The sequence below is a fragment of the Schistosoma haematobium genome, chromosome 3 (assembly GCF_000699445.3).
Source record: "Schistosoma haematobium chromosome 3, whole genome shotgun sequence".
Classification (NCBI taxonomy): domain Eukaryota; kingdom Metazoa; phylum Platyhelminthes; class Trematoda; order Strigeidida; family Schistosomatidae; genus Schistosoma; species Schistosoma haematobium.
The window spans coordinates 33,467,362-33,493,884 of NC_067198.1; the positions used below are offsets into that span (position 1 = coordinate 33,467,362).

General features: G+C 29.4%; 1 protein-coding gene across 2 annotated transcripts; it reads left to right on the forward strand.

Annotated features, from left to right (window-relative positions):
• Positions 1–1,509: 1,509 nt before the first annotated feature.
• On the forward strand, positions 1,510–26,092 carry SMOX1_1 (Homeobox protein SMOX-1; the record flags this gene model as incomplete). 2 transcript variants are annotated; one of them, XM_012936636.3, is made up of 4 exons in its annotated part: positions 1,781–3,491; positions 18,719–18,803; positions 20,652–20,730; positions 24,155–26,092. In XM_012936636.3, the coding sequence occupies 4 exons, from the start codon at positions 1,781–1,783 to the stop codon at positions 24,809–24,811; spliced, it is 2,532 nt and encodes an 843-aa protein (XP_012792090.2). In that variant the 3' UTR covers positions 24,812–26,092. The 2 variants fall into 2 exon arrangements, with proteins under 2 accessions (XP_051069669.1, XP_012792090.2); XM_051213672.1 differs by lacking the exons at positions 18,719–18,803; positions 20,652–20,730; positions 24,155–26,092 and adding an exon at positions 3,532–3,913 and having other exon boundaries at positions 1,510–3,491.
• Positions 26,093–26,523: the final 431 nt, after the last annotated feature.

The window sequence follows — 26,523 nt, forward strand, 5'->3', positions numbered from 1 at the left end:
TGGTTGGATTCAAACAACCAATATATATGAATTTTAGATATTTACTTGTGAAAATTTATAAACCTTTGTACGTTTCAGTTTTATCTTTAATATCTATAGCTACTTGAGTCATATTTCGACTAAACATTTCAAAAAACTAAAATTCTGTAATTTATTGAACCTATGCAATCATGGTTACAAAGATAGAGGATTTATCCTCAGTAATATGATAAACACTATGAAGTGATGTCCCTTTAAATAAATTGTGCTCCGTTTCGTAGTTTATGTTTCATTTGTTCCTTAATTTAAAGAACGATTACACACAAAAAAAAAGATCCTGATCAATTCAATTTAATGTTAAATGTTAGATTAATTATAAACAAAGCTTGTAATATTTATATTAAAGGATAAAACCTATTCGGAAAATATTAACCTAAATTTCTTCCCTATAAGAAATTGTAATCTTTGATCTTATAATACGGATGTTTTTTGTTTCTAGTACATCAGAAACACAATGAAATCAGAATATAATTAAGTAAACACTTCAGAGAACGTGTATAATTGAAAAATGTAAAGTTCCGTCGTAATGCATGGAGTTAGAGCAACCACAACAGCTTATTACAATGATTGTTCACAATTCGAAATTATCAACAAAAAATGAACAAAACGAAACGATTCATTTCCCATGGTATTTACTCAATAATTCAAAAAAAAAAGAGATTTCGCTTCAAAATTCCTAACCCATAAATTTGTTATTTCAAATTTCTGACAGTTCATATATTGCCGACCCATATTTTGATGCTATCATCTTATATACATGCTTTGTACGTGTGTATATATATGTATGTGTGCATTTATATTTATACGAGCAAACGCAATTATTTTTTGCTTACCAAAAATAAGAGATTTCATGATTCTATGACCTTTAAGTTTCTCAACTTTGAAGTATACCGCTTATCAAAAGTATTTGGCGGCTTAAAATCAATAACAAGTAATAACCCCTGCAATTGCTTTTTTTTTTCTTCTTCTTCTCTCTTCACCAAGTTAATGGTGTATTTAATTCTTGTTTTACAGACATGTGTGAAATTTAGTCTTCTTAAAATAAAATAAATATTATATCTACTGTATTCATCTGACTAAACTATTTTGTTTCCTTACCTGTACATTTTGAAAAAGGTAACTTCTATTTAACCAATCAGATAAGAGTAAAAGACGGTTTAATGTATCGACAATGTGATTGGTTAATTGTGCGAAATACTAATTTCTACTAGGGAAGAAGCTAGATTATGATTTCATTCACTTGGGTTTTTTTTTCTATAAAAAAAGTGATATTAGCATCAGGTATGACTTACGCACACACACACACACACTATCGATAGATAAGTGTACAGATATCAATAGACACAATTACACACATATATGTATATACATACATAAACAGCGCTTATAGAGTTTATTTAGTCACATTAAAAATCTGATTTGTAGAGTTTCTAACCAATTAAACCATAAACATACACTAAATAATTATCATTATAATTGTTATAGCTATCATTATCATTATTATTAAACTATTATTCAAATTTAAAGCTTAGATTATAACGTTCAGTGCCATAAAGCTTTATACACGTGATTACTCAATTATTAATTCATTGCCTGGATTTTTTTTTGTGATTAGAGGAATCCAGTACATCATATACAAATAATTACCATCAGTATTGATAACTAATTTTTTTCTACTATCAATCATCTTTCAGTTAAAATACAAACAAACAGTTCTATTCATATTTTTCACCAGTGAGCTATGTTAACAATGCAACCAAATTATTATGGTACACGAGTTGATACACGTCTTGTTAATGGTCCAGTTCTTAATTCACAATTAACAAATTATTCACAGAATCAACAGTTAGCCCATCAACAACAACAACAATCGTCACAACCGCAACATCATTATCCTCCTCCTCTTCCTTCTCATCATCATCATCAACAACAACAACAACAAACACAACTGACGCAATCACAACATTTACATGAATTACGTTTACCGTCAATTATATCACCGACAACGTCAACTAGTAACAAAAATAATAATGATTCAACAAACTGTTCTGATGTAATCAATAATACTAATTCATCACCTGGTGAACGTAATTTTCCATTGTCAAGACAGTTAGGACTAAGACGTAATAAAGTTGGTAATCAAGATTGGGGACAAACTAATCTTGATTGTAATATGAAAGTAGGATATGCTACAGTTCAGTCACCAACTGTCACAAACGCAATAACCATAACACATAATGAAGAAATATCATCTAAGCCAACACGTTTACGACTTAATTGTGCTGTAACAAATGAGCATTCACCAGTTGGTTCTTCACCATCACCGACAATTGCAACAAGTCTAAACAACAATACTAATAATAATAGTATGAATACAGGAATAATAAATCAACATTTTTATTCAGATATAAATTTAATTCGACAATCAAATGATCTGATCTCTTCTACTGCTTCCAATGTATATGGACGTAATGGACCGAAAGAATTAGATTATCTATTAGCAGCGAATGCAGCCGCTGCTCTTGTTAGTCAACTTGGCGGTGCCACCAATGTCAATAATAATAATCATTCACCTATTAACAATTTAAATCCAAATTTAACCATGGAACAGTTAAATAATAGTTCTAAGTTAATACATCGTGATATTAACTCACTTGAATCATTTACAGGGAAGAATTTTTTTATGTCTAATGAATTAAAATATAACGGTTCTACTATTACTACTACTAATAATAATACTAATGGAAGTAATAATGATAACAATAGTAGTGGTAATAATAATAATGGTAATAATATACATTTATCATATGATGACCAACAACGACTTATATACTCTGATACAGAACAAAAATATCCTACTTCAAATCAATTGAAATCATATCCAAATGGTTTATTAAATCCTTTCAATGGAACTAATTTTATACATCCAACAATTCAATCAAATTCATTAATGACTCGTCATTCAAATAATAATTCATTTCAATTGAATACTACTAACGATAGTAACAATAACAGTACTACTAATAATGGTAATGATTCACGATCTCATCTATATGATATATCAACTTTCAACACACAAAATCCTTATTCTTTAACAAATACATTGAATTTCAATTCACGTACAATGCATAATCAGTTAAGTATGAATGATTCAATGAAACTAAATGGAAATTTAATGTTACATGATACAAATTATCATGCCTTATTAAATGGATCATCATCATTTGGTAGTACAGTATTTCGATCATTAGTGAATTCAGAGAATCAATCATATTTGAACAATTCTACTAATATGTTAATGAATTCATCATTGGACAATATTAATAATAGTAATAATCATTCTACATTGAATGATAATAGTAATGATTGTATTGGACAGTCATTACGTCAAGGTGGTAATTCAAATGAATCCAATGTAGTTGTTTATCCTTGGATGAATCCTAAAGGAACTGGTATGTTGTTGTAATTGTTTTTTTCGTTTATCTATCAAAGATTTTATTTCATCTGCCAGAAACATTTATAGAGGAGTAGTGATTCTAGCACAAGAAGCTCGCCTTTTGTTGAAGTTTTCGCATTTTTAAACAACAGTAAGAAGCGTATTACAATAATTTGCTTTTTAGATAATTGACGGGAGAGATTTGTACCTCAGTAAATTAATTTAGATATATTTTCTTTCTCTGAGTTAGTTGGTCTAATCTCATGTAAATATATTTGACAACCAATTAGTATTCACAGTGACTAAGATGAACTGAGCAACCATTTTGTTCGATGTAAAACTTATCGTAGTGTGTACAATTTATTTTAAATATAATATCTGAATTTTCACCTTTTGTCATTTCACCCTTTAAGTTGCATAAGATTGACTGAAATAATTCTGTTGGTTTATGGGCTACACTTATTGGTACAATTCTCAACAATATAGTTACCATTTCTATTGTGTACATCGTATATGACACAATAATTCGTTTATTAATTTCTACATGTGATTTTTCTAAAAAGGTTTAATAAGTATAATGAAAATGCCCAGCTCACAGAATACAATTCTATTAAAATTAATTTTCAAAGAGAAAAGTGATCTCACTAACTTATATATATGTTTCCTATTATGTTGACATCACGTTCCCAATCTTTAAAACATTGTACACAGAGCTTCTTTAATAAAACTAGTCACTAGCTTTACCGACTAACTAGTATTAGTAATAATATGATTATTATTGGTTGCCTTGACAATTTATTGATCAAACTACTTATAACACGAATATCTTATCCAGGTTACTAAATAAACATACTTTATTCGTTAAATTTTTACATAAATAAATGATTATTGTATAAACAAGTATTTGATATAAGCTACATAATTCCACTTTGATCTTAGCGCTAGTTTATTATAATTACAGTATACATCATAATGGACGCTTTTTTTTCATCAATTTTCATTAACGATTTTTGCTATAGACTTTTTTCAAGTAATAATAATAACTATATTGTCCAAATTGAAGGTTAAACCAATTCATATAAGTGAATAAATAACATCTTAATATAGTTACATTTATTTTGAAGTCTTTTCAAGCCACTGAACATACTATTCAATATGTATTGAATATCATGATTTTTATCTCTAAAATAAAGAAAAACAAACAAGTTAACACCACTCGTTACATTCTTAAATAATGAATAGGACTTGATTATTATTATTATTAATTTTTAAAGTATAAATTTCCAATCATTGAAAATTCCCATGTAAACGACTCGAAATTATTGATTATTGAACACAAGAAAAATTGTTTCCCGGAGAAAGATTTTTTCGAGAAAAAAAAAGAAAAGTAATACAGAATAACATTTGTTATCTTGTAAAATAAGAAAATCACAATCTTCTTTTAAACTTAAGGGAGGGAGGGGGGAAAGAAAGAAAATCAATCGATAGAGATGGCATTTAAAATTCTTCATCTAGATTGTTAAAAAAAACTTTACTACTGGTTTCATTCTCTTGAATGTTTCACTATTCTTTTTTTTGTATATATTTTTACATTTAATATTGAAACGTATACTTTATCAATACAGATATATATATATATATTTATATCCAATTATTTATTTGTCTGTATGTCAACTAAGGGATAAACATAAAAGATTCTCGTGTATGAAAAACAACTTTTTCTTTTCCGTGACTAGTAATGCTCAGAACTGATGTTGTATAGTTGTATTTCTTTTTTTCGAAAAATAGGGAAAAATAATGTCTTATATAAAAAAATATACATACATATTTACAATTCATGATTTTCTATTTTCAGTAAGATTGTCTCTTTTTTTTCTTCTTTGTTTCTATCGATTATTCCTTCTCTTTTTGGTTTTAATCAAATTTATAGATTAAAATGGAAAATGTGATTATAAAAGAGAAAAACAATTTTCTGTGTTGGTTAATTTTAATTATGTGAAATTAGTTGTTAGAACATCAGAACCATGTATACATAATCATACATTAACATGGAGAATTAGATTGTAGATCTTTAAGAGTCACTGAGGATATGAATCTCTTTAAACCAATTAAGTTGATATTCTAATGATGTACATTTTTCACTTTAGTTTGTTCATTAACCAAAAAAATTGCGGTTTGTAAAAGTTCTCTATGTATTTCCTTCTATAACTTTAAAGACGTACAGTAACAGTAAAAAGAGAAAAAAAGCCCAATGGAATACTAAGAAACTATGGACCTAATTTTAAACAAGGTTCTCAATTTAATTTCTAGCAGAATAAATTATTATTTCCCCACCTATATATTCTCTACACATTTTAATCCTTGTTCGGTTAGTGTTTACAATTGTAATGTTGTGAATGAGAATTCAGATAGGGAAGAATAAATTTATTATTTTATGTAAAATTATATAATGCCTTCATACAATATGAAAACTATACGTTCAATGCATTAGTTACACATCACCTTTCATTTGTCTTTTACATAATTCATGATTCTTTCAATTCTGTTGTTATTATGATTAGCTCTCTGTTTACCTCTCTGTTCAATGGAATAAACTTTTCACAAATAAAAGTAAGAATATATTATTCGATATACTTTTAATATTAAGCGAATTTCTTAAGTTCATTACCGTAAAGTATTGAATATTCATCAAGTTTGTTGTATCCATTACCGTCAGTCTTCTTTTCTCATTTATTTAATGGATGAATGATGAAAAATTAGGTAACACTTTTAATAAAATATTTCATTTCAAGAGATTGTAGTTATTCTCAGCTGTTCTTCATAAGCATGTTCAGTGTAGCGTAAAGTAAAATGTTAAATGAAAAACACAAATATATGGTCTTGGACTTGTTTATTTCATAAAAAACTATACGATAACATCGAGTAATCACTCCCTACTAAATGAAATGGAGTTGATCCCAAAGTGATGAGTATGATACACTTAATAAATATTGAATACAGTTTGGGTATTTTAAGAAGATTCATCTTCTAGGTTTTGTTGCAATGGAATCACGGATTAGAATGCTACACATTTCACAGCAACTTCTGATTTCCGTCAAATTGCTTTTAAATATTATAATTAGGATAATTTTTAAAATTGATGAATTTTTTTTGTAAAAATAAAAGACAATTTTATTGTCTGTGAATGGGAGTTGCTTTTTGGGAAAGATTACTTCATTGGTAAGAAGAGAATGTAAGCTGTTTGATTATTTTATTAAGTTGAATCAACTTCACGAAATACTAACAGGATTTAGTGGTTTAGGGTAAGCTACTCAAGTAGAGATTGAAACAGAAACTCACCTACGAAATTGGATAAAATGTCGCCTCTTATGTCACAGTGTAGATTTGGGGAAATTTTAGAAGTCGTATGATGGCTCAGTAGATTAAGAATATATCACCAGTAACTAAGCTGCACAGATCTTATTTCACCTGCTCTTCTGACCTGAACAAAATGGCAGCTAATTTTTCCCTGATTGCCACTGACTCTTTATTTAACTCCAGTTATTGATGAAAAATACATTTTAAAATTCTTTATAACATATAGGTATTTATCAACGATAAGGTATATCATTCTTTTGGATAGTCTACAAATAACAAACTTCACCTCGCTCATATGATTGTTTGCCACCCTCACTCCTCTATTTTTTCGAAAATACATTTCTCATTGGAAGAAATATACAAATATAGGAAAGGAGCTTTTTCACTGATGAATTGTTTGTGTATGATACAGCAACCAACTGTCCATGTAAATTTATTTTTAATTTATTTTGGAAATTTATATTTTTGGATGCTAACTCAGTATTCTAAGAGTGAGACACTTTTTAAGAGATCTAAAGATCATGACAACGATATTTGATAAAGTCCTGAGAGTCCATTGCTGAGAAGTCTCATGTTGGGATAAAACAATTAGTATCGCCCATGGTTTATTGATTTTCCAGCTGCCTTGAATCGATGATGAATATGATCAACAAATTAAATTAGTTTCTATAAGATATCTCAACAACAAAAATACACAACATAAAACCGAATAATGATAATTATTACTATCCCTTGTTTCTGTGTGCGAAACTTATTTAAAAGTCTTTACATTTGATAATATGAATACGATTTCGAATTATTCAAGTTTATATTCATGTTCATCTCAAAAATATCATAATTTACTGTCAAACATAATAATGTTTTAAGAAGTTACAGTTTTATCCAGATGGTTGTAGATTTGGCCTCATAGAAAACCTTAGAAATTTAGAAATTTACCTTATATGTGTCATACATTTGATAATTAAACTTCATTTGTTATATATATATAACTGGACAGTTACTTTTTAAGTGTGATCACATCTTGATACTGCAGCAAGAACTACCCTGTTACTACTAAGAATAACACTAAAATAACTATTATAAGCAAAGATGGAGTAAACGTCAACTCTGGGATGCAGGGAAATTCAGCTATGATTCTAAAATAGGATAAAACGCACGTTCCGAATTCCACTACCAGCCACCATCCACCTTTGTTTATAATGCTTGTGACTTAAGACGATATAGAGGCAATCCACACAGGATGTATATAAGCTAATAAGAGACTAATCAATTACAGTCCTAAACATCAATGGAAAGATCCAAAAAAATACAAAATGAATTTAAAATAATTATGCTTAAATGTATTATGAACAATGTTTCACAGTACCCTTTTCACTCTTTACATTTGTTGTTCGAAAATATTCATAATCTTAGAAACGAGGCGATTGGTTATTATTATTATCATTATTATTATTATTATTATTATTATATAAAGATGGATATAAGTGCGAATAAGTTGTGGAGTGGTTATAATTTTAATGGCAGTGAACTATTGTAATCAGTATTTACTAGGAGTAAATAAACAATTCATATCATTTCGATATCATCCACTTGTTACATTCACCTTCGTATAACCGCTTGGATACTTCATGTTTTTTTAAAATAATTTTTCTAAATTAATGATGCATTCATTATGAAATGATCTTTTTAATTCATTCGAACGCTTTATTAATGGAAATAATCAATTAAAAGATAAAATATCATGATTATAACAATTGGTCTATATTCAAAATCATGAATTACAATAAAGAAATCCTGCCACTTTTCAATGAACTTATTATCAAGTTGATAATCAATTAAAAAATTTGAAGAAGAGAAACAATGTTGAAACTTATTTAATGAACTAAAAGTTCCATTACGAATAAAATACAGTCGACTATAAATATAGATTGATGATTTTAATAAATAAATTCATGTTCTAATTAAATGTTATAGTTAGCTTGAATGCAAATAAATAATTAAGGGTATCATTCATTTTTGTATTAGTTGTTTAAATCTTCCGATAGATGTTTAGAGACTGTAATTGATCAATCTCTTATTAGCATATATGCGTTCTGTTCTGATTGCCTTGATATTGTCCTAAGTTACAAGCATTATAAGCAAAGATGGATGATCGCTAGCAGTGGCGTTTTAAGCGAACGGTGCTGGATTCGAGTCCCGGAAGCGACAGCAACTCTGGGATGCAGCTGACGAGTCTCAAATAAGACGAGACGTGCGTCCTGAACCTCACTGCTAACCACTACTCGTCTTTAATGAATTAAGGATATATTTTTCAAGAAAAATATTTTTATTAAAAAGTAATTCATTGAAATTATTTAGTTATTAACATCATATTAATGATATTTAATGCCAATACATGACGTTTTTGGCATTTTTTAGCAAGGTTGTTTTTTACGGGGTGAGGTTACTGAACCCAAGCCCAACCCTCCTCCTTTACCCAATCTTGGAACCGGCAGTTACCCTAGAAGATCTAGAGGCGTTGATGCTGATATATACATATAGATAATAGCATTGTAAAATCCAGGTTCATAATCAATAAAGATTTCTTTCGTAGTTTCTTTTTTCTATAATCCATTAGTTAATATCATAATGTTTATATTAAACTAACTGAAACATAATAGGAAAGAAAATTGAAGTAAGAATAAATCAACTTAATTAATTTCCAAAAAAAAAATAAACTGTAACCTCATGTGGGTCATCTAACTTAAGACTTAGTTTTATTTAGATGCTATTTAATACAGGATTTGTGAAATACTAAAACTGAAGCAAATTTTTATGACAAAATAAACTACATTAAATTAGTTATGATTAGTTAAGATGAAAAAAAATAACATTGAATTGTATTTAATTGACTATTGAATTTGATATAACTCTTCACTTTCACGTTACTGCAAACAATGGGATAGATGGAATTTCATTATATAGATTGTCTAAACATTTTATTTATCATGTTTTGTGTTTTTTTGCACTACTAATAATAGTAAACCATATATTTGGATATAGTTGATTAGTATTTTTCAGGTTTGATTGTAGTGTGAAGTAGCTGAGAATAGGTAACATACGTTTCAACCATTGCTTATTCTAAAGTGAAATGGGGACCAACTTAGAATTACGACTTGAAAGGTTATGGGAGGTAAGATCAAAATATGAACTCAATTTGTAAATATGTCAAGTGTTGAATTGAACATAACTGGTAGATGTAAACTCTATCATTTAAATCAGTACAATAATTATAATATACTATTGGAGAGATTAATTGAGTTGGCACTATCTCATATGTATTTATTCTATATGTTAAATAAAATACTAAGTCATCACATTATTTCGCTCTACTTATTCTTCAATATCATTTGTTCTTTGCGAATTACTTTTCTTACTTTTAATTTAATTTAATTATCATTAATGGTAATATTATTGAGAGGACGAAAAGCGAATGTCCGGCGCTTTAACCGGGTCGGTGGACATGGACAGCCCTCCTAGGGGAATCGGGAAACCCTGATTCCAAACCAATAGTGGACATGGACTCCAGTATCCTGACGGAACAAATGGCTTACGAATCAATCGTTGGTTACCGGCTACCATGGGACTACATCTCCTTACGATGCTCCACTGCCTTGTGGATCAGACCTTCAGGTTGAAGGCTCGGAGTGTGGCCCTCTATGAAAACTACCTGCTTCAGCTTGGGCACCCGGGCAGTATAATAGCCCTCACACAAATCAAATGAGATCTGTGTGGCGCATATGTATTTGGTGCCCCACTGTACCAATATTTATGTGTTTAAATAAATAAATAAATAAACAGCTAATTCCCAACTCAGCCATCTTGATATGAAGTACTGCAACTTAAAATGATATGACAATCTATTCAACATTTTCGAATGTTTGAGATTGTCATACTAATTGTAAATCAAAAACCCAAATTGAATATTAGTTAGAAAGAAAGAAAGAAATCGAATATGATTTTCTCCTATAATTATTAACAATATTTTAAACTGAATAACAAAAGCCCATAACAAAAGTTTTTAAGTAGTATTTATTTAAATGTGTAAATTACACTAAAATACTTTAGTGTATATAAACAAACCTTAATTTAAAGCCATTTCCGTATTATTATTATTATTATTATTGTATTTCAGATTATAGCCAACCGGTTCATCAGTATATATACTATATGTCTTTGATAAAGATAATAGACTAAATGAGTTAAATCATTATCATATTTTCATAGAAATAATCATCAAATAAAACGTTAAAGAGGAAGAAAGTTAGGGGCGGCCAAACCAAAACGTGGCATCAGTGCTTGAAGTCACTAACTTCTGGTCTGAGCCATGTTGGTAGATGCAGACTACTTGGTTGGGGTCCGTGTGACTATCGTACGCAATGATTGGAGACCCTTGGTGACATGGCTCAGAATCGATCACAATGGCGTCGGTGTATACACTCTCTGTCTTCCCTTAAACTATGAGATTAAAATCACTTCATATCTTTCTACGTACTAATTCTTTCTTCTTGTACTATATCTTTATATGCAATCTTTCTTTTATTTATTACCACCACTGAATTAACTACTTCTATGAATCCGCTGTTCATCTTGCTGTGCTAATGCGGTGTGGCAACCTGGACCGATGTATATATGTGCCTGGTCCTACGTTGTAGCTGACTGAGTGATATATATATACGAGAAATAGTTGAGATTACTGTAAAACAAAGTACTGTACAATACAGCACAGTAAATTATTAGTCACTGATAATGTAGGTAAGATCAAATAGAAAGTTAATATTATATAAATAATACAAATAGCTTGAGTAAAATATTATATACACATACTAATAACATTCTATTGTAGCTAAAAAATTGAAATGTTTTATAACTAAATACATAAAGGAAAATAAAGTGGGAGTTTTGCATACAGAATCTTAGTTACATAAATTATTTTTATACAGCCAATTAATTTTGAAGTTACTTTTCATCAAGCAGTCTTAGAGACAGTGTATATATGGCTTATTCAAGTTATGGTCTGCTTAGTGGTTCCGTGGTCATGATGGAAAATCTAATTGAGTAAAGATAATCTCAACGATCCACTCAACTGAATAACTAATTCCAATTTAATGTAGATAGCTGTAAGATGGTAGTTGGAGTTAGTGGATAGAGAACTTTATGTCTAGATCTCCGGTCATCTGGTGCTTGTCAGTATGGTATACATGTAGTCTTGAGGAAACAGATGCTTCCTGATGGATTCGATTCCGTGCCACCCAGCTTTACAATCACAGATGTTATCGCTGGGCTTTTTGGGTCACGACTGACCTCCGTCGTTGACAGTTCCTAATAGAGCTCCTGTAAAATTTAAACGTCTACACAATGAATTGCCAATTTTATGGTTATCAACTCTTATAAGTCAATCCATGAACAAATTCATTTTTTTCTTTACCATTAAAAGGTTGGTATTAAGATGATTGTAGCCTTCTTTGCTACCCAAAATAATAAATTTTGATGGTATAAGCATATATATTCATTAACTGTCATCGAAATATGTGCTCAATTTATTTACATGTGTATATTTTGTTGCTCAAATATATAACATACATAATACGTTGAAAAACAATTTATCTCTGACTATAAATCATGATAGAAAGAGAATCACTGGACAAGTTCTTGGCTTTTATATCCATTTTAAAGTAAACATAACCGATTAGATCATTTGTAAAATTATCAATATTTTCGGACAACAGGTTGAAGGAGTACGAAGGTGGAAATGATAAAACAAATTGTTAAATGATGTAGGAATATGTGTGAATAATAAGTTTAAATCACAGTTATCTTAATGTGATTCCTAATTAAGGTTTTGATCACGAGAAGAGTTCAATAATCTATTAAACAAGTTGAAAAAAGTTAATTGCTAAATATCAATTTACTATAAATTATTATTTTGAATACTTTATGGCGGTCGGTACTTAATATAATCCTTAAAATTCGTATACAGTTCATCCTGATAACCGTTTCTAGATGACTCCCCAGCGGTGATTTACCAGAAAACGAGTACGATGTGTTGATCGCGTTTATTACTGCACCATGTACAGATCACCAAAACCACAAACACACGAAACAAGAATGAAAGGCTAATACCGAAAAGCAAACGAGTGAGCGAGCGTGCGAGTTCGCGAGTCAAAATGAATAGAATTAAAACTTACCTATATATACATAGGGAAATGAGTGAATCGTCGAATCAATTAGGCGACTAACATTAAAGCTAGCATAATGAATATGTGCATAGGCTCTAAGCAATGCTCAAGCATACATATTCATACAAGAGCAACAACACTAAAGGTACAATTGTATAGATAAGTTGTTATTGTACGAATTACTCTGTCCATTCAATAAGTTAACAAAATGACTTGACCAAATTAAATGTCAACAAACTCAATTGCACATGAGCTGCTATAACTTCCAAGTTAACGGTTTATTATGTAACTGAATGTATTTCCATTATCATAAAGTACATAGATTATAATTAATTTGAAAACATTCTAAATCAATTAAACAGTGTATATTAAGAATACACTGGATTATTCACTTAAATTTCAATAAAACCTATCTTGTTACTGTTCATTTTTGTTTTCATGATAAATTTTAAACGTAGCTAATTATTATATCAAAGAAAGAACATTAAATGACTTAACATTATAGTGTACAGATTTCACCGTTTTTTTAGCTTTCTGCTTTATACAATAAACTAATATCATTGATATACTATGCATATACGTGTAGAGGGAATGATTTTCTAACTTCACATGTCATGAGGATTTCATTTACCTACTTCCAACACAAATAATACATTAGTGCTGGTTTCATTTCTAAGAAAATTAACTGAAATGCATAGTTAAAACGTTTTTAATGATGTTTTCAAACAGCGGAGATTTCTCTTCATAGCTATATATACATATACCGACAGGTACACATTTTACCTTGACTGAAATATCAAATCATTAATTACTACTAACCAAATAGTATTTAATAGTTTCCTTATTCTGTTTTAACTATACGTATCTGTATATATTTATAAACACTGAAATTATTCAATAACTAGATAGGATGTATCTAAACAGCTAATATAATATCATAATGTATAGATCCAATCAGTTATGTTTACAGCAATCATACAAATGCAGCTACAAAAGGGAATCCAGATTATTTGTTTAAGAATTTACATGTGAATAATTCAAGGAAGAGGTTTTTAAAAAAAATGCATATTGATAAACGCTCTAGAATACTTGAGTAAATACTTGTTTCCAATAAGTTCTTCAGAATCTACAGTTAGAAATTCATCATCATTGTATTACATTCGATATTATTTTATGGTATACATATAAAATAGCGGATTTCACATTGATTATGACCTAAATACAAAATATATATATCAACTTTTAGGATAAAACAAGACATTATTCAGTACTTTCGTCAATGTAAAACGATTTATTTTGTTCTATCGAAGACCATAGTACAAATCACCTACTAATCAGTTTTCCAATAATATGTTTATTCTAATATAATATATACTAGTGTAATGTTTAAATGACCTCTTATATGGGTTTTTATACCATAATTTATTCATTTTACACATGTAACATCTGATAGAAATGTGGTGAAGTAGTAAGAAGCTCTAGTAAAATCGATCAAATGAGTTAATGGTTCTATTCATAAAATTTCTACTACCACTACTATACTGATAATAATGGAATTAAGTCAATTACTAATTAAGTTTTATATATATATATATATATATATATATATATATATATATATATATATATATATATATATATATATATATATATATATCATAAATCTTTTCCTGACACTATATAGATTGTAAAAATAAGTAGGAAAAAATGAACTACCAGCTAGTTAACACAATGATTTATAGACAACCAAATTGTCGAAATATTTATGTAGTAGACCGTCTAGGTCAGATTCTATTTATTTCTTTAATCAAATTGTATATACTTGCCTTCGTTTTGTTTCTTTACACTCTTTAATAACCATTACCATCTTTTCTGATAGATACCCATATCTCATTTTCTTTTTACAAACTACAGATAATAGTTATATACACATACACATACACGCGTTGTGTGAAAGAAGAAATTTACCTTAGTTACCAATGAGAAGCATAGTTGGTTAATGATTATTATGGTTGTTATTATTTTTCCAGGCCTCTTTCTGTCATATTTGCCGAGGGAAGAATGTAGGACTAACTTAGTCAATTATCATTACTATTATTATTCCGATTACACCTAATGTGTAGTTTTTGAAATCGTTTATCCAATGATAATCTGTATAGAATTCTTTTGTTTATTTGCGTATCGAAAATAGTATAATAACGAAATAAAGTGACGTAGGTGATTAAGTGTAATTGAACGCTTGTTTTAAATTATTATATATGAAACAAAGTCTGTTAGTCCAATAATTACAATAAATTCTATATATGAATGAAGTAACTCATGGCTTTAATGAATTAATCTTTATACAGTTGTTCTATTCTTCGAACTGTACTGTTTAGCTTTAAAGTGTTCAACATCCTCTTTCAAACAGAAATGAGCGTTGACGATATTGTCCAGAAGGATAATCAAACGTTTACGACTAAACCACCCAACTCAGAGGACACAAACACTTCTGAAATCCTTACCATGAGCTATAAATATTCTCTATCATCTCTATGAATTAATCTTGATAAAAATCGAAGACTAAGTAATCCTGTCATGCAGTTGACTGTCTTTGAATGACACTTTATATACGAGGTCCAAATGTAATATCGTGCTGTTTGAATCAAAGTAGGTGAAGTAAGCATTATTACTCGCTTTTTTCATGAGTAATATGTTAATCACTTCACCAGTACTTTAAAATGAAGTCGACTGAATAATTTCTGTAGTTTAGTAACAAGACAATACATCAAAGTTTACGATCTTAGCAAGTATCCAAAAATATCCATAGTTTCTTAATTCAGTTTAAACTTACTTATCAAACAGATAAGAATTCAAAATCAGTAGTTTGTTGTTAATATCTCTTATGATGATTTAATTAGATTAACAATAAATTCAATCACTGTAAATAAACAATCTATTTCAATTGCTTGAGTAAATCATTCAAGTGAATTCTTTTAAATAAACTAGTCAAAATGTACGAAGGAATAGCTGAATAGAAAAAAACTGTCCATCATCTACTATAGGAAATAGCAATAGGCTATATTTAATTAGGTGATCATATAGGAAATATAAATCATTTAGGAATAATTTTCATTCCAATGATATTAATTAGGGAACTACTAATAGTACCGAACACTAAAGAATTACTGTAGGTTAATTTGTGAATTTTCAGCAATGAATAACTTTGGAGCCATTGTGGAGAGCCGCGGATCACTGGATTAATAAATCGAAAATCATCCGTTCCTATTTATCTTCCAAGTCAACTAGCTCTTAACCGGTTTGACTTCTTATAGTATTGCTTATGAATGACCCTAGTATCATAGGTTTTATACTTTTGCACGGGAGTGTTTGCATACTGATACAAAGCCTTTTAATAATATATATAGTATATATATATATATAATAGATTAGAATAAGTTACTAATCATTATATTTTCCTTTTTTCTCAGATTAATTATACTTTCAACAGGAAATTTCTGGATCAGCTTTATAAATTTAAAGCAATTAGTCCCTTTGATAAATTTTGATAATGTAATAAGAAGACGAAGATAATCAGAACTATGTGATATATTAGCGCAATACATTTCGAATAATCTGATCACACGTATACTTGTTAAGAACATTTATATATATAAATAAAAGGTCAACTAGACTCGAAATGGGGTAAGAGGAGACAAGCATAATAATGAGAGTAATAATAATAATGTGAACATAATTTGAAACCTAATCACTCTGGATAATAAGTCAATATTACCAGAGTAGGTTTAAGATGAGAACAAACTGTTTTTGAATACACAAAGGGGATTTGGATTTTCGTATGGCTAAGGCTTCAATAAACCTTAGTATAGGCCCTTTTACATTTTTATACAACACCACAAAAGTCGAGCTTAGATCAATCTTATGGCCTGTTTTGATTATATGTTTAGCAATAAAGGATGATAAGTGTTTATCCACTGCTCTTATTGGATCAGATTGTTCGGAATGTATTGCGCTAATATATCATATAGTTCTGATTATCCTCGTCTTCTTATTACACTAGCGAAATTTATAAATGCTATCTTTTGTCACCTTAAATTGTTTCTTGTGTAGGATTCTTGGTAGTCATGAACACTTTGACAAAAAACTTTCCATAAAGCTTGTTTTAGATACTGTATATAAGTTTGAAATTATGAAAAAGAAAATTTCAAAGATGCACAAGATGCACACACACATTTATTGTTTGTCTGTCATTCACTTTTAGTAAGCTGTGCGAATAAACTGATACGTTTTAAACACTTTTAATGACCAGTAAAATATTCACATCGATAAACAAATTGGAAATGATGTAAAATAGAAAGGATTAGTTTCGTATACTCCGTTTCTTTTGTTTGATTGAAGTTTCTTATCAACTATGGTTTCTTTGGGCATTTCCTCTTTACTTTTACTCTGTTTCCCAATAAATTTCTTTGGATACCCGTTGTTCCTTAGACATTCTTTAACATTCATTCATTCTGTTCCCTACAAGAAGGGATTAGATTGAATATTAAGAATCTATTATAATAAGCAACAATGTAATACACTGTTTTACTTTATGATATAAAATCTTTTCATGCTTCCGCAATTTTTCTGGCATAAATTGGAAAGTACTTCATTGCAGTCCCAGAGTGAACATCAACTCTGAGACGAAGGTACATCTAGTCGACGAGTCCCAAATAGGACGAAACGTGTATCCTATATTCTACTACTAGCCACTATACATCTTTGCTTATTAATTCTTACAGTTTCAGATTTCAATATTAGAAAGTTAACAATTTATCTTCTAACTAGTATTTTCAAACATTGCTTAGCTATTTTTTTAAAAAACTAAAGCCATTCGATTAATATCTCACATCACATTTAGTAAGATTTATTTCTTTGAACATGATTAGATAGAATTTTTAAAAAAATGTAACTAATATTTTGACTAGTTAACTAATCTAAGTGATTGTCCCCTTTACTCTAATGGTATTGTAATAACAATAAAAAAGGGTAAATCTTCGATTAATCTCATGAGTGTATACTTATAAATCTTAAATTAGTGGTAAATACCTAACCAGTGTCTTGTTACTCTAATAATCTTCGAACTGTTATATATATTAATGATGGAAATGGATAAGAACTTTCGTCTAAATTTGAACGAACAGTTTCATAATATTTGGATAGGGTATTTAAATTTAAATTCAGATGATCTATTTAGATAGAAGGGAATTTTGTCTGAAATTCCATTCAACTTTTAATCAAATTGAAGAATTCATCTAACTAACAGAATTATGGTAAAAAAAAATGAGAATGTTTTTCACTGGCAACTAACAATGATCACAAGTGAAACTCCTTCTGTTCTTTTTTTTCTTCAAATGAACACTAACAATTTCAAACAAGAATTTTCAATTTACCCATTACTATCGATTTATTAATTTACCATTTTCTTTTTATTTTAAGTCTTTAACCGTGCCATCTGGTATTATTTGTACGAGGGGTGAATTCCTTTTCATTTACCCTTTCTTTACTATTCCTATCGAACAGCAAGGTATTTTTTTTCTAGACTAAGATACTGTTAATATTCATTTAGGATCATATGAAAAGAAGTAAATTATTTTTTTTGTTTCCTTGTTATTAATTTTCATTTTAGATATTAGCGTTGATCAGAAACGAACCCGACAAACCTACACTCGTTATCAAACTTTAGAGTTAGAAAAAGAATTTCATTTTAACAAGTAAGTCATCTAAAAAATAATAATAATAAAAGTATGGAAATTTGTGGAGATAATAGTATTTTCATGCTTGAAATCACGAATTGATGTAGGCTAGCCCACCAGCGAAAACCTGGAAGGACTGAATGGCTGTTACGTTCTAGTATGAGACTCTTCAGAAGCGAGCATCCACGACCCCGCGCGTAGGACTCGACCTCAAAGCCTTCCATCCCGTGCGCGAACGCTTAGGCTCTAAACTACTGAGCCGGCATCCAGTGGTGTTAATATGTAGCTTCAATTAGTTCATGATCTTGCGCAAACTTTCGTTCATTGCCTGAGGTGGATAAACGTCTCACACCCGACACGGAGTGGACTCTACTAGTCCAGGGTTTACACTCACGGATGCGCACTGGTGAGGAGCCCCATACTAGGACGAAACTGCCGTCCAGTGCTTTCAGGTTTTCAAAGGTGATCTAGCTTAGATTAACTCAGAATCTCAACTGTAAAAATAATAGATGAGAACAAATGGTTTTGTATGCACGATTTCATGTGATAATCATCATAGAATAATCTCAGTTGAGGTGCTTTTGAGAATTAGGGAGGAACATATACTTGTTTGATCCTAGCATCCTAGCATCTATGACTCTACTAGGTATCGAACCAATGACATGAAGGTCTAGTGACAAGTGCTTTACCACTGGAACCACTGAGTTAATATCCATTAGTATACATTTCCAACTAAGAGTGATTTGCCACGTGAAACAACAGTCAATAATTTGAGTCAGATTTTAAAACTGATCATTGTACAGTGAATAGATAACTTTCTTCATTAGTTGCAATATCAATATATCGATCGATCGATCGATCGCAGATTAAGTTCAGTTTGTTTCCCGTTTTCTGTAAATAACCCTTTAGATGTATGGTAATAATAATAATACAAAAAATGTTTCCTGCATTCTTATCATATGAATTTAGTATGCTACAGAAATGTTACTATAGTTACAAATAACGAACTAGTTCGTTTTTTTTCTTAAACGAACGCTACTGATTACTATATACGTTGTTTTTGTTGTTGTTGGTGGTGGTGGTGTATTTAATTTGAATGCACTAAATCCATCTATACATTTCCTAATAGCGTTTTACGAAAAGGAAACTATAGTGGAAATACAATCCATAGCTGAAATACCTCATATTGATTTTGTTTTCCTGTCAGAAAGATAAGAAAGAATAATTATATATCATTAAAAAGAGAATAGAATAGTGTATTATTTATGTAATTCAATTCTTATTCTAATGAATAATAGATAACGTTTACAAGTAGATGTAACACGAAATGATAATTCTTAAAGGAAAACAATTATGACTAATGAAATATATGAAAGGAGTAAAGTTTAATTTTATTGAATTGATTTAATTGAAATATAGAATTGAAATAATTTAATCATTTTCATAACTAATAACGATTGATGTGGATTATTTAGTTGAGATAAATTTTCTTTATAAGAATGTTTAATAATCAACTGTTTATCATCGTATATGAGTAAACATAAATAAAAGTAATAAATTATTTCACTGATTGAAATCATGAGTCAATTGAAGCTAGACCACCATGGAAAACCTGGAAGCCCTGGACAGTCGTTTCGTCCTGTTGTGGGATTCCTCAGCAATGCACATCCGCGAATCCACCTCAAGGGATTCGAACCCAAGACCTATCAGTCCCACAATAGAACGAAACTGCCGTTCAGTGCTTCCAGATTTTCCATGGTGGTCTAGCTTCAATTGACTCATGATTTCAATCAGTGAAACTTTTAAAATCTCCACAAAACCCCTTCTGATAATAAATTATTTGTATTTTTGTTGTTCATTTATTAGATATTTAACACGTAGACGAAGAATTGAAATAGCACATACACTGACATTAACAGAAAGACAAATTAAAATTTGGTTTCAAGTAAGTTAAATGTACTGTATACATTCTCTTAGTTATACTCATACATTAGTTTATATTACACTGTTTCAACTCAATTTTTTTATAATTTCAAAAGGGCTTTTTAAAATAACCAGTTTTTAAAAAAACATTTTCTGAGTTTTTTAAATTTAAAAAGATAACAACAACATATCAATAGTTAAGATCATGAGTCAGTTGAAGCTAGATCACCATGGAAAACCTGGAAGCCCTGGACAGTCGTTTCGTCCTATTGTGGGACTCCTCGGCAATGCACATCCGCGACCCCACCTCGAGGGATTCGAACCCAAGACCTATCAGTCCCACAATAGAACGAAACTGCCGTTCAATGCTTCCAGATTTTCCATGGTGGTCTAGCTTCAATTGGCTCATGATTTCAACTACTGAAATCACTACAATCTCCACAAAACTCCTTATGATACTAATCAACATATGCTCACTAACGACTGGCTTCAATAGGTATTTTCTGGGGTTCTAGTGAGAAGCAATGACCAGTGGAGTTCAACCGGATCTGTTGTGAGATAGCAACTCATTGATGACAAATGGTAGATGTGTCGCTCAATTTCATGGATTACTTGAAGTTAGACGTTAACACTGTTGGATGGCGGCTCAGTGGTCTAATAGTTAAGCGCTCGCACACGAGATTAATAGGTTCTGGGTTCGAATCCCGCTATGTAGGAATGTGGATGTCCACTACAGAGCAGTCCCACATTTGGACGAAACGACTACTCAGTGCTTCCAGGTTTTCCATGGTGATCTAGCTTCAATTGACTCATTATCTCAACTATTAAAATTGATATAGAATTGTAAATATTGTTCATCAGACTAATACAAAACATACGATAAATTTACTGACTTTTATTGTTTTTCTATTTATCTTAATAACAAAATAAGTAACCGTTTCTATTTAATGAAGTCAATTAAAGAGATTTCAATAGCCCTTTTGTAATTTATTGATTTGAACACATAATCAACTTCGATCACTGTTCTTCGTTTACTTTATTAAAATTATAAAAACAAATTCAGTAGTTTGACCTGTTTTTCTGTATTTTATAAACCGAATTTTGATGGTGTTATAATAGATAACAATTAAAGTAACATTGTAATACTGTAAAATGAGTTATTTTATGTATATAACAAGATTGTGCTACTCTATTTCGAACATTGAAAATTGAAGAATCCGTTCATCTTCAGCTGATAATAGCATGTTTAGAACAATAAATATAAATAAATCATTCTTTTTTTTAATGATCGAAATCCTCCAAGACCATCTGGTTTTGTTGGCTGCTTTCAAGGATATTCAGACATTTAAGATGATCGTATATATCATAATTTAAAGTAGTTTTGAAAAAAAACTTTTGCACAAATAATTGACAATCTCATAAATTTATTAGTCACAGATGTAAAAATATGAATGTTATTATATGTGGTGATAATCTGTAAATCATCGCTATATCACCAATATACATACTTCTATATTTTACCCCTTTAATTCAGCAACAACAAAAAAAAACATTCATGTACCCATTCATCGCATCCATTTTTTTCTATCTCCTTTTAAAACTATTTAATTTCATTAACCAACCCCCGGAAACTTTTGTACTTCTCTCATACTCCCCCTACTGTCATATTTCTGTGTTATTTGTAATAACATGTAGGCATGTAATATTATCTCTTTCAGTATGTTATTTTCCTTGCCAGTTTTTGGTTATTATAAAAAAGAAGGTAAACACAGTTTCCTTTAGTTTACCCTTTCACATTGTATGTATGCAAATAGAAGTATTGTCTTTAAAACAATAAAAGACTAACTAAATGACAGGGAGTTATGTATTTAACAAAAGATATAAATATAGAGGACACTTACTAAAAGGTGAATATGTCTAATGGTATACTTTCTTGGTTAAACATAGATTTCTTTCTGTTTTCCTCTAACGTACATTTTTTCACATTGTTTTGTCTAAATACTTCATCTCATTATTTATTACCTATACTGTTTTACATCTTTAAATTAAATATAAATGGTAGTAGATTTTTTTATTTTTACACTAAGGATACATAATAATCAAATCTTTTCAAATTAATATTGCACTTTCTAATGAATTCTATGTCAAGTTATCCTTAAACTTTCCATCAGAAAACTTGATCATCCAATGTACAACCACAAGTATATATATATAATACTATACTATGAGGTTTGCGTTCAGATGTTCAAGCTGGTCGGAATTAGTCGACAGGAAACCTTAGACCTAGGTTTCAAGCTATCTAGCAGATCCGACACCAGCTCCAAGGTCACAGACGTTACTGCTGAGCTATCTGGGTCACAACTGATATCTTGTAGGACTGAAACGTATCAATAATTGATTAATCACTGAATGGTAAATAATCTCATGTATGATAAGTCCTTCGTAGTCCTGACAGAGCTCTATTCATCAAGTTGTAATGTGGCAACTAGTCTACGTGACTCAACTTCCTACATACTACGCTGAGATGCTAAGTGGTTGGAGGTAACTGGCAGAAAACCCTAAACCTGGGTTTCATGCTTTTTTTGCACTCATCAACAAAGTGTACTTGTATTCTTGAGGGGAGTAATACAATTTGGTCAATAGAATTCAAACACTAAGAAGTACTTGGTATATATAACACTGGTTACTATTCATCGATAATTCACTTGTATAAATGTCTATATTTTGAAAATGTAGAATGTAACAAATAAATATTCAATAGGTTATCTGCTTGGATTAAAGTGAACTATGAAAATTATAGTTAAATCAGAATTATCCATTTAGATTTTTTTTATCTGACAAAAGCTTTTTGTACAAAACGTTGCACTAGTCTATATGCATCAGTTATAGCTTGCTAGTAATTCATACTTATTCACTCACTTGGTCATAAAAACGGACATTATGAGATTCTAACAAGTTATTAAATTTTTCAATGGGTTATTCATCACTATCGATGTATTAATATACAACTCAGTGAACGTAAAAGAAAAAAATCCGATAGAAAAAAGCACTTCAAGTTGAACAAAATATTTATTAGTTTTGTTTAGTCGTAGAATAAACTTAAATCACCAATTAAATACTTAATTACTCCTGTTGACCCTCGCGGAGGAGCATAAGTCACCCACCAGCATTCTCTAGCGAACTGTGACCTGGGGAATTCTTACTAGTAGTTGTAGTCATTAAAACGAATATATCAGTTATACAAGATGAAATTCTAATAGTTAATAGTTTAGTTCATGTAGAAAAATTAAACGTTAACAACTATATACTACTGATTTCAATTTATATTTTTGAAAAGTCGTTTAAGCAAATGTGATAATATTTTACTGAATGTAAAAGTTACTTTAATATTAATAATGTAATTCATTGTTAAATCTTTTTTTTCATTATAAAAATGATTTATTTAGAATCGTAGAATGAAATGGAAAAAAGATCATAATATAGCTAAATTAAATGGTCCTGGTACATTGGAACAATTAGAATTAGCTGAACAAAGCTCAACAATTTCAACAATTGGTCGAAAAAATCATAAAACTTCATCAATCTGTGATGATAGTGATGAAGAATGCATAAAACGTAAACGTTTATCACTTGAAGAATTTAGTTCATTAGATACAATGTCAACTACTGGAATTATTATGGATCGTAATACATTTTCTATAGATCATAATAATATCTCTGATAAAGATAGAAATTTGAAAAATAATTACATGTTAACACAACGTAATAAATCACGACATATTCATCGTGGTAAACATGATGGTGTTGAAGATGAAGATGAAGACAACGAAGAAGGAGATGAAGAAGAGGAAGAAGAAGATGTAGAAGATGGCGATGAAGAAGAAGATGATGATATTGATGAAGGAGTAAATAGAACAAGAAGAAAAGAACATAATCGAAATATAATGAATGTATCAAATAAACATTCATGGTCTTTAAGTCAATCAGAGAAGATTGCTAATTTTCATATTCCAGATAGTATTTATTTAAAAGCTCAACAAACTGGAACTAATACAGAAAATTTAATGTTTCGTAATGAATGTGACAAGAATTGGCATTCTTGAGATTACAGTTAAAGAATCTAAAATTCGTATAAAACTATAAATACAAAGTATACTATCTGATTCTTCATTTATATCAATATTCTAATCAAATATGTTTTTGAAGAAAAAACACAACTATTCTGTGAGAAGAAACAAAAAAAATAAGAAAGTAGAAAAGAAAGCCCGTATTATTTCAGTGAAATAAATTCAACAACTAAGCTTTCTTCTTCATTTGTACTTTATTCTTTCAACTAACTCTTCAATTGATACTGATCAGTTTCTTTTGAGAAAACAAACAAACAAACAAAACAACTAATCATATTGTCCATTTCATCAAATCAACGAATATACACATTGTAAATAATATTACTTTTATCAATAGTCAATTTCACTATGGAAACTTAATGACATGATTTGACTACCTCAATAAAATGCAGAATAACAAATAAAATCACTTTGGTAACGCACATCTTTTTAGTTTTTATGGTATCATTCATTCAAAATACAGTATATTATTAATTCATACGATTTTCATTTTAACAATATATCAATGAATTGAAACGTATAAACGCAATATTATCTAACTTTATACTCACTATCTATTCATTATTACGTGAATATCTTTCATTTCTATCTTACAATTCAACTTGTTTAACTTATCATTCTTCTTTTTCTTGGTTACTATGTTAAATTTTAAAACAATTTGAAATTGTTTATTCATAGTGTCTTTAATCATTTCATATAGTGAATTCATGATACTTTACTCATTCTCTATATTATTTTTGATTCGATTCATTTTTTACCGCCTCATAAATTTGCACTCCCACTCCCACTCTCTCTCTCTCTCACTCACACATACATGAGCATCAAACCATTCTTAGCAATTCATGTTTTACCTGTGGTTCACTGATTTCTTTCTTTATTTCTTTCTTCTATCATTCTTACATTTGAGTGAAAATTAATCATTAACTGGTCAGTTTATTGAATGTACATGATACATGTGAACAAGAATAAGAGAGTGATATGCTCCAGTTTGTGTCATATTGAAGATAACGATTAATAGACAGAGTTTTTTATACAATTTGGAACATGTTATCAATGTTATCCTAAATTGGAATAAATAAGTCGGACAAAATGAAAACATAAAACGTATTACTTACAAAATGTTTAGTTCTTACAAGTATCTTTTGTCACTTCTTTAAAAATAAAATTGTATTTAAACACAATAATTTGACATAATACTACTAACAATGATACTAGTAAATAAAAGAATTCAATGATTGTTATCTGATTTAATTGGGGTTTATATATATATATATATATATATATATATATATATATATATATATATATATATATATATGACTTGTTTTATTCAACTGAATTCCCCTTTTTGTATTTATATTACTAAAGATATTTGTATGATGATAGTTTACGTATAATCTGAAAGTAATGCTTATTTCGAATTCATATTAATTTAAAGAATAGAAAAGAAAATTAAAATGAACTACTTAAATACTACTTAATTAACTTGAAACTTCATATCAATCTATACTACTATTGTTAGTAGTATTATATATAAGATCATGAGTAATATCTTTATGTATGTTATTTGTAACAATTAAAATATAATTTTTTTTGGAGCTAATAAGTTAAAAATTCAACTATTTCTCTTATGTACAATTTGTATAGAATCAATCAGCTTAGAATAAGGTGTAATTTAGTATTTAGTT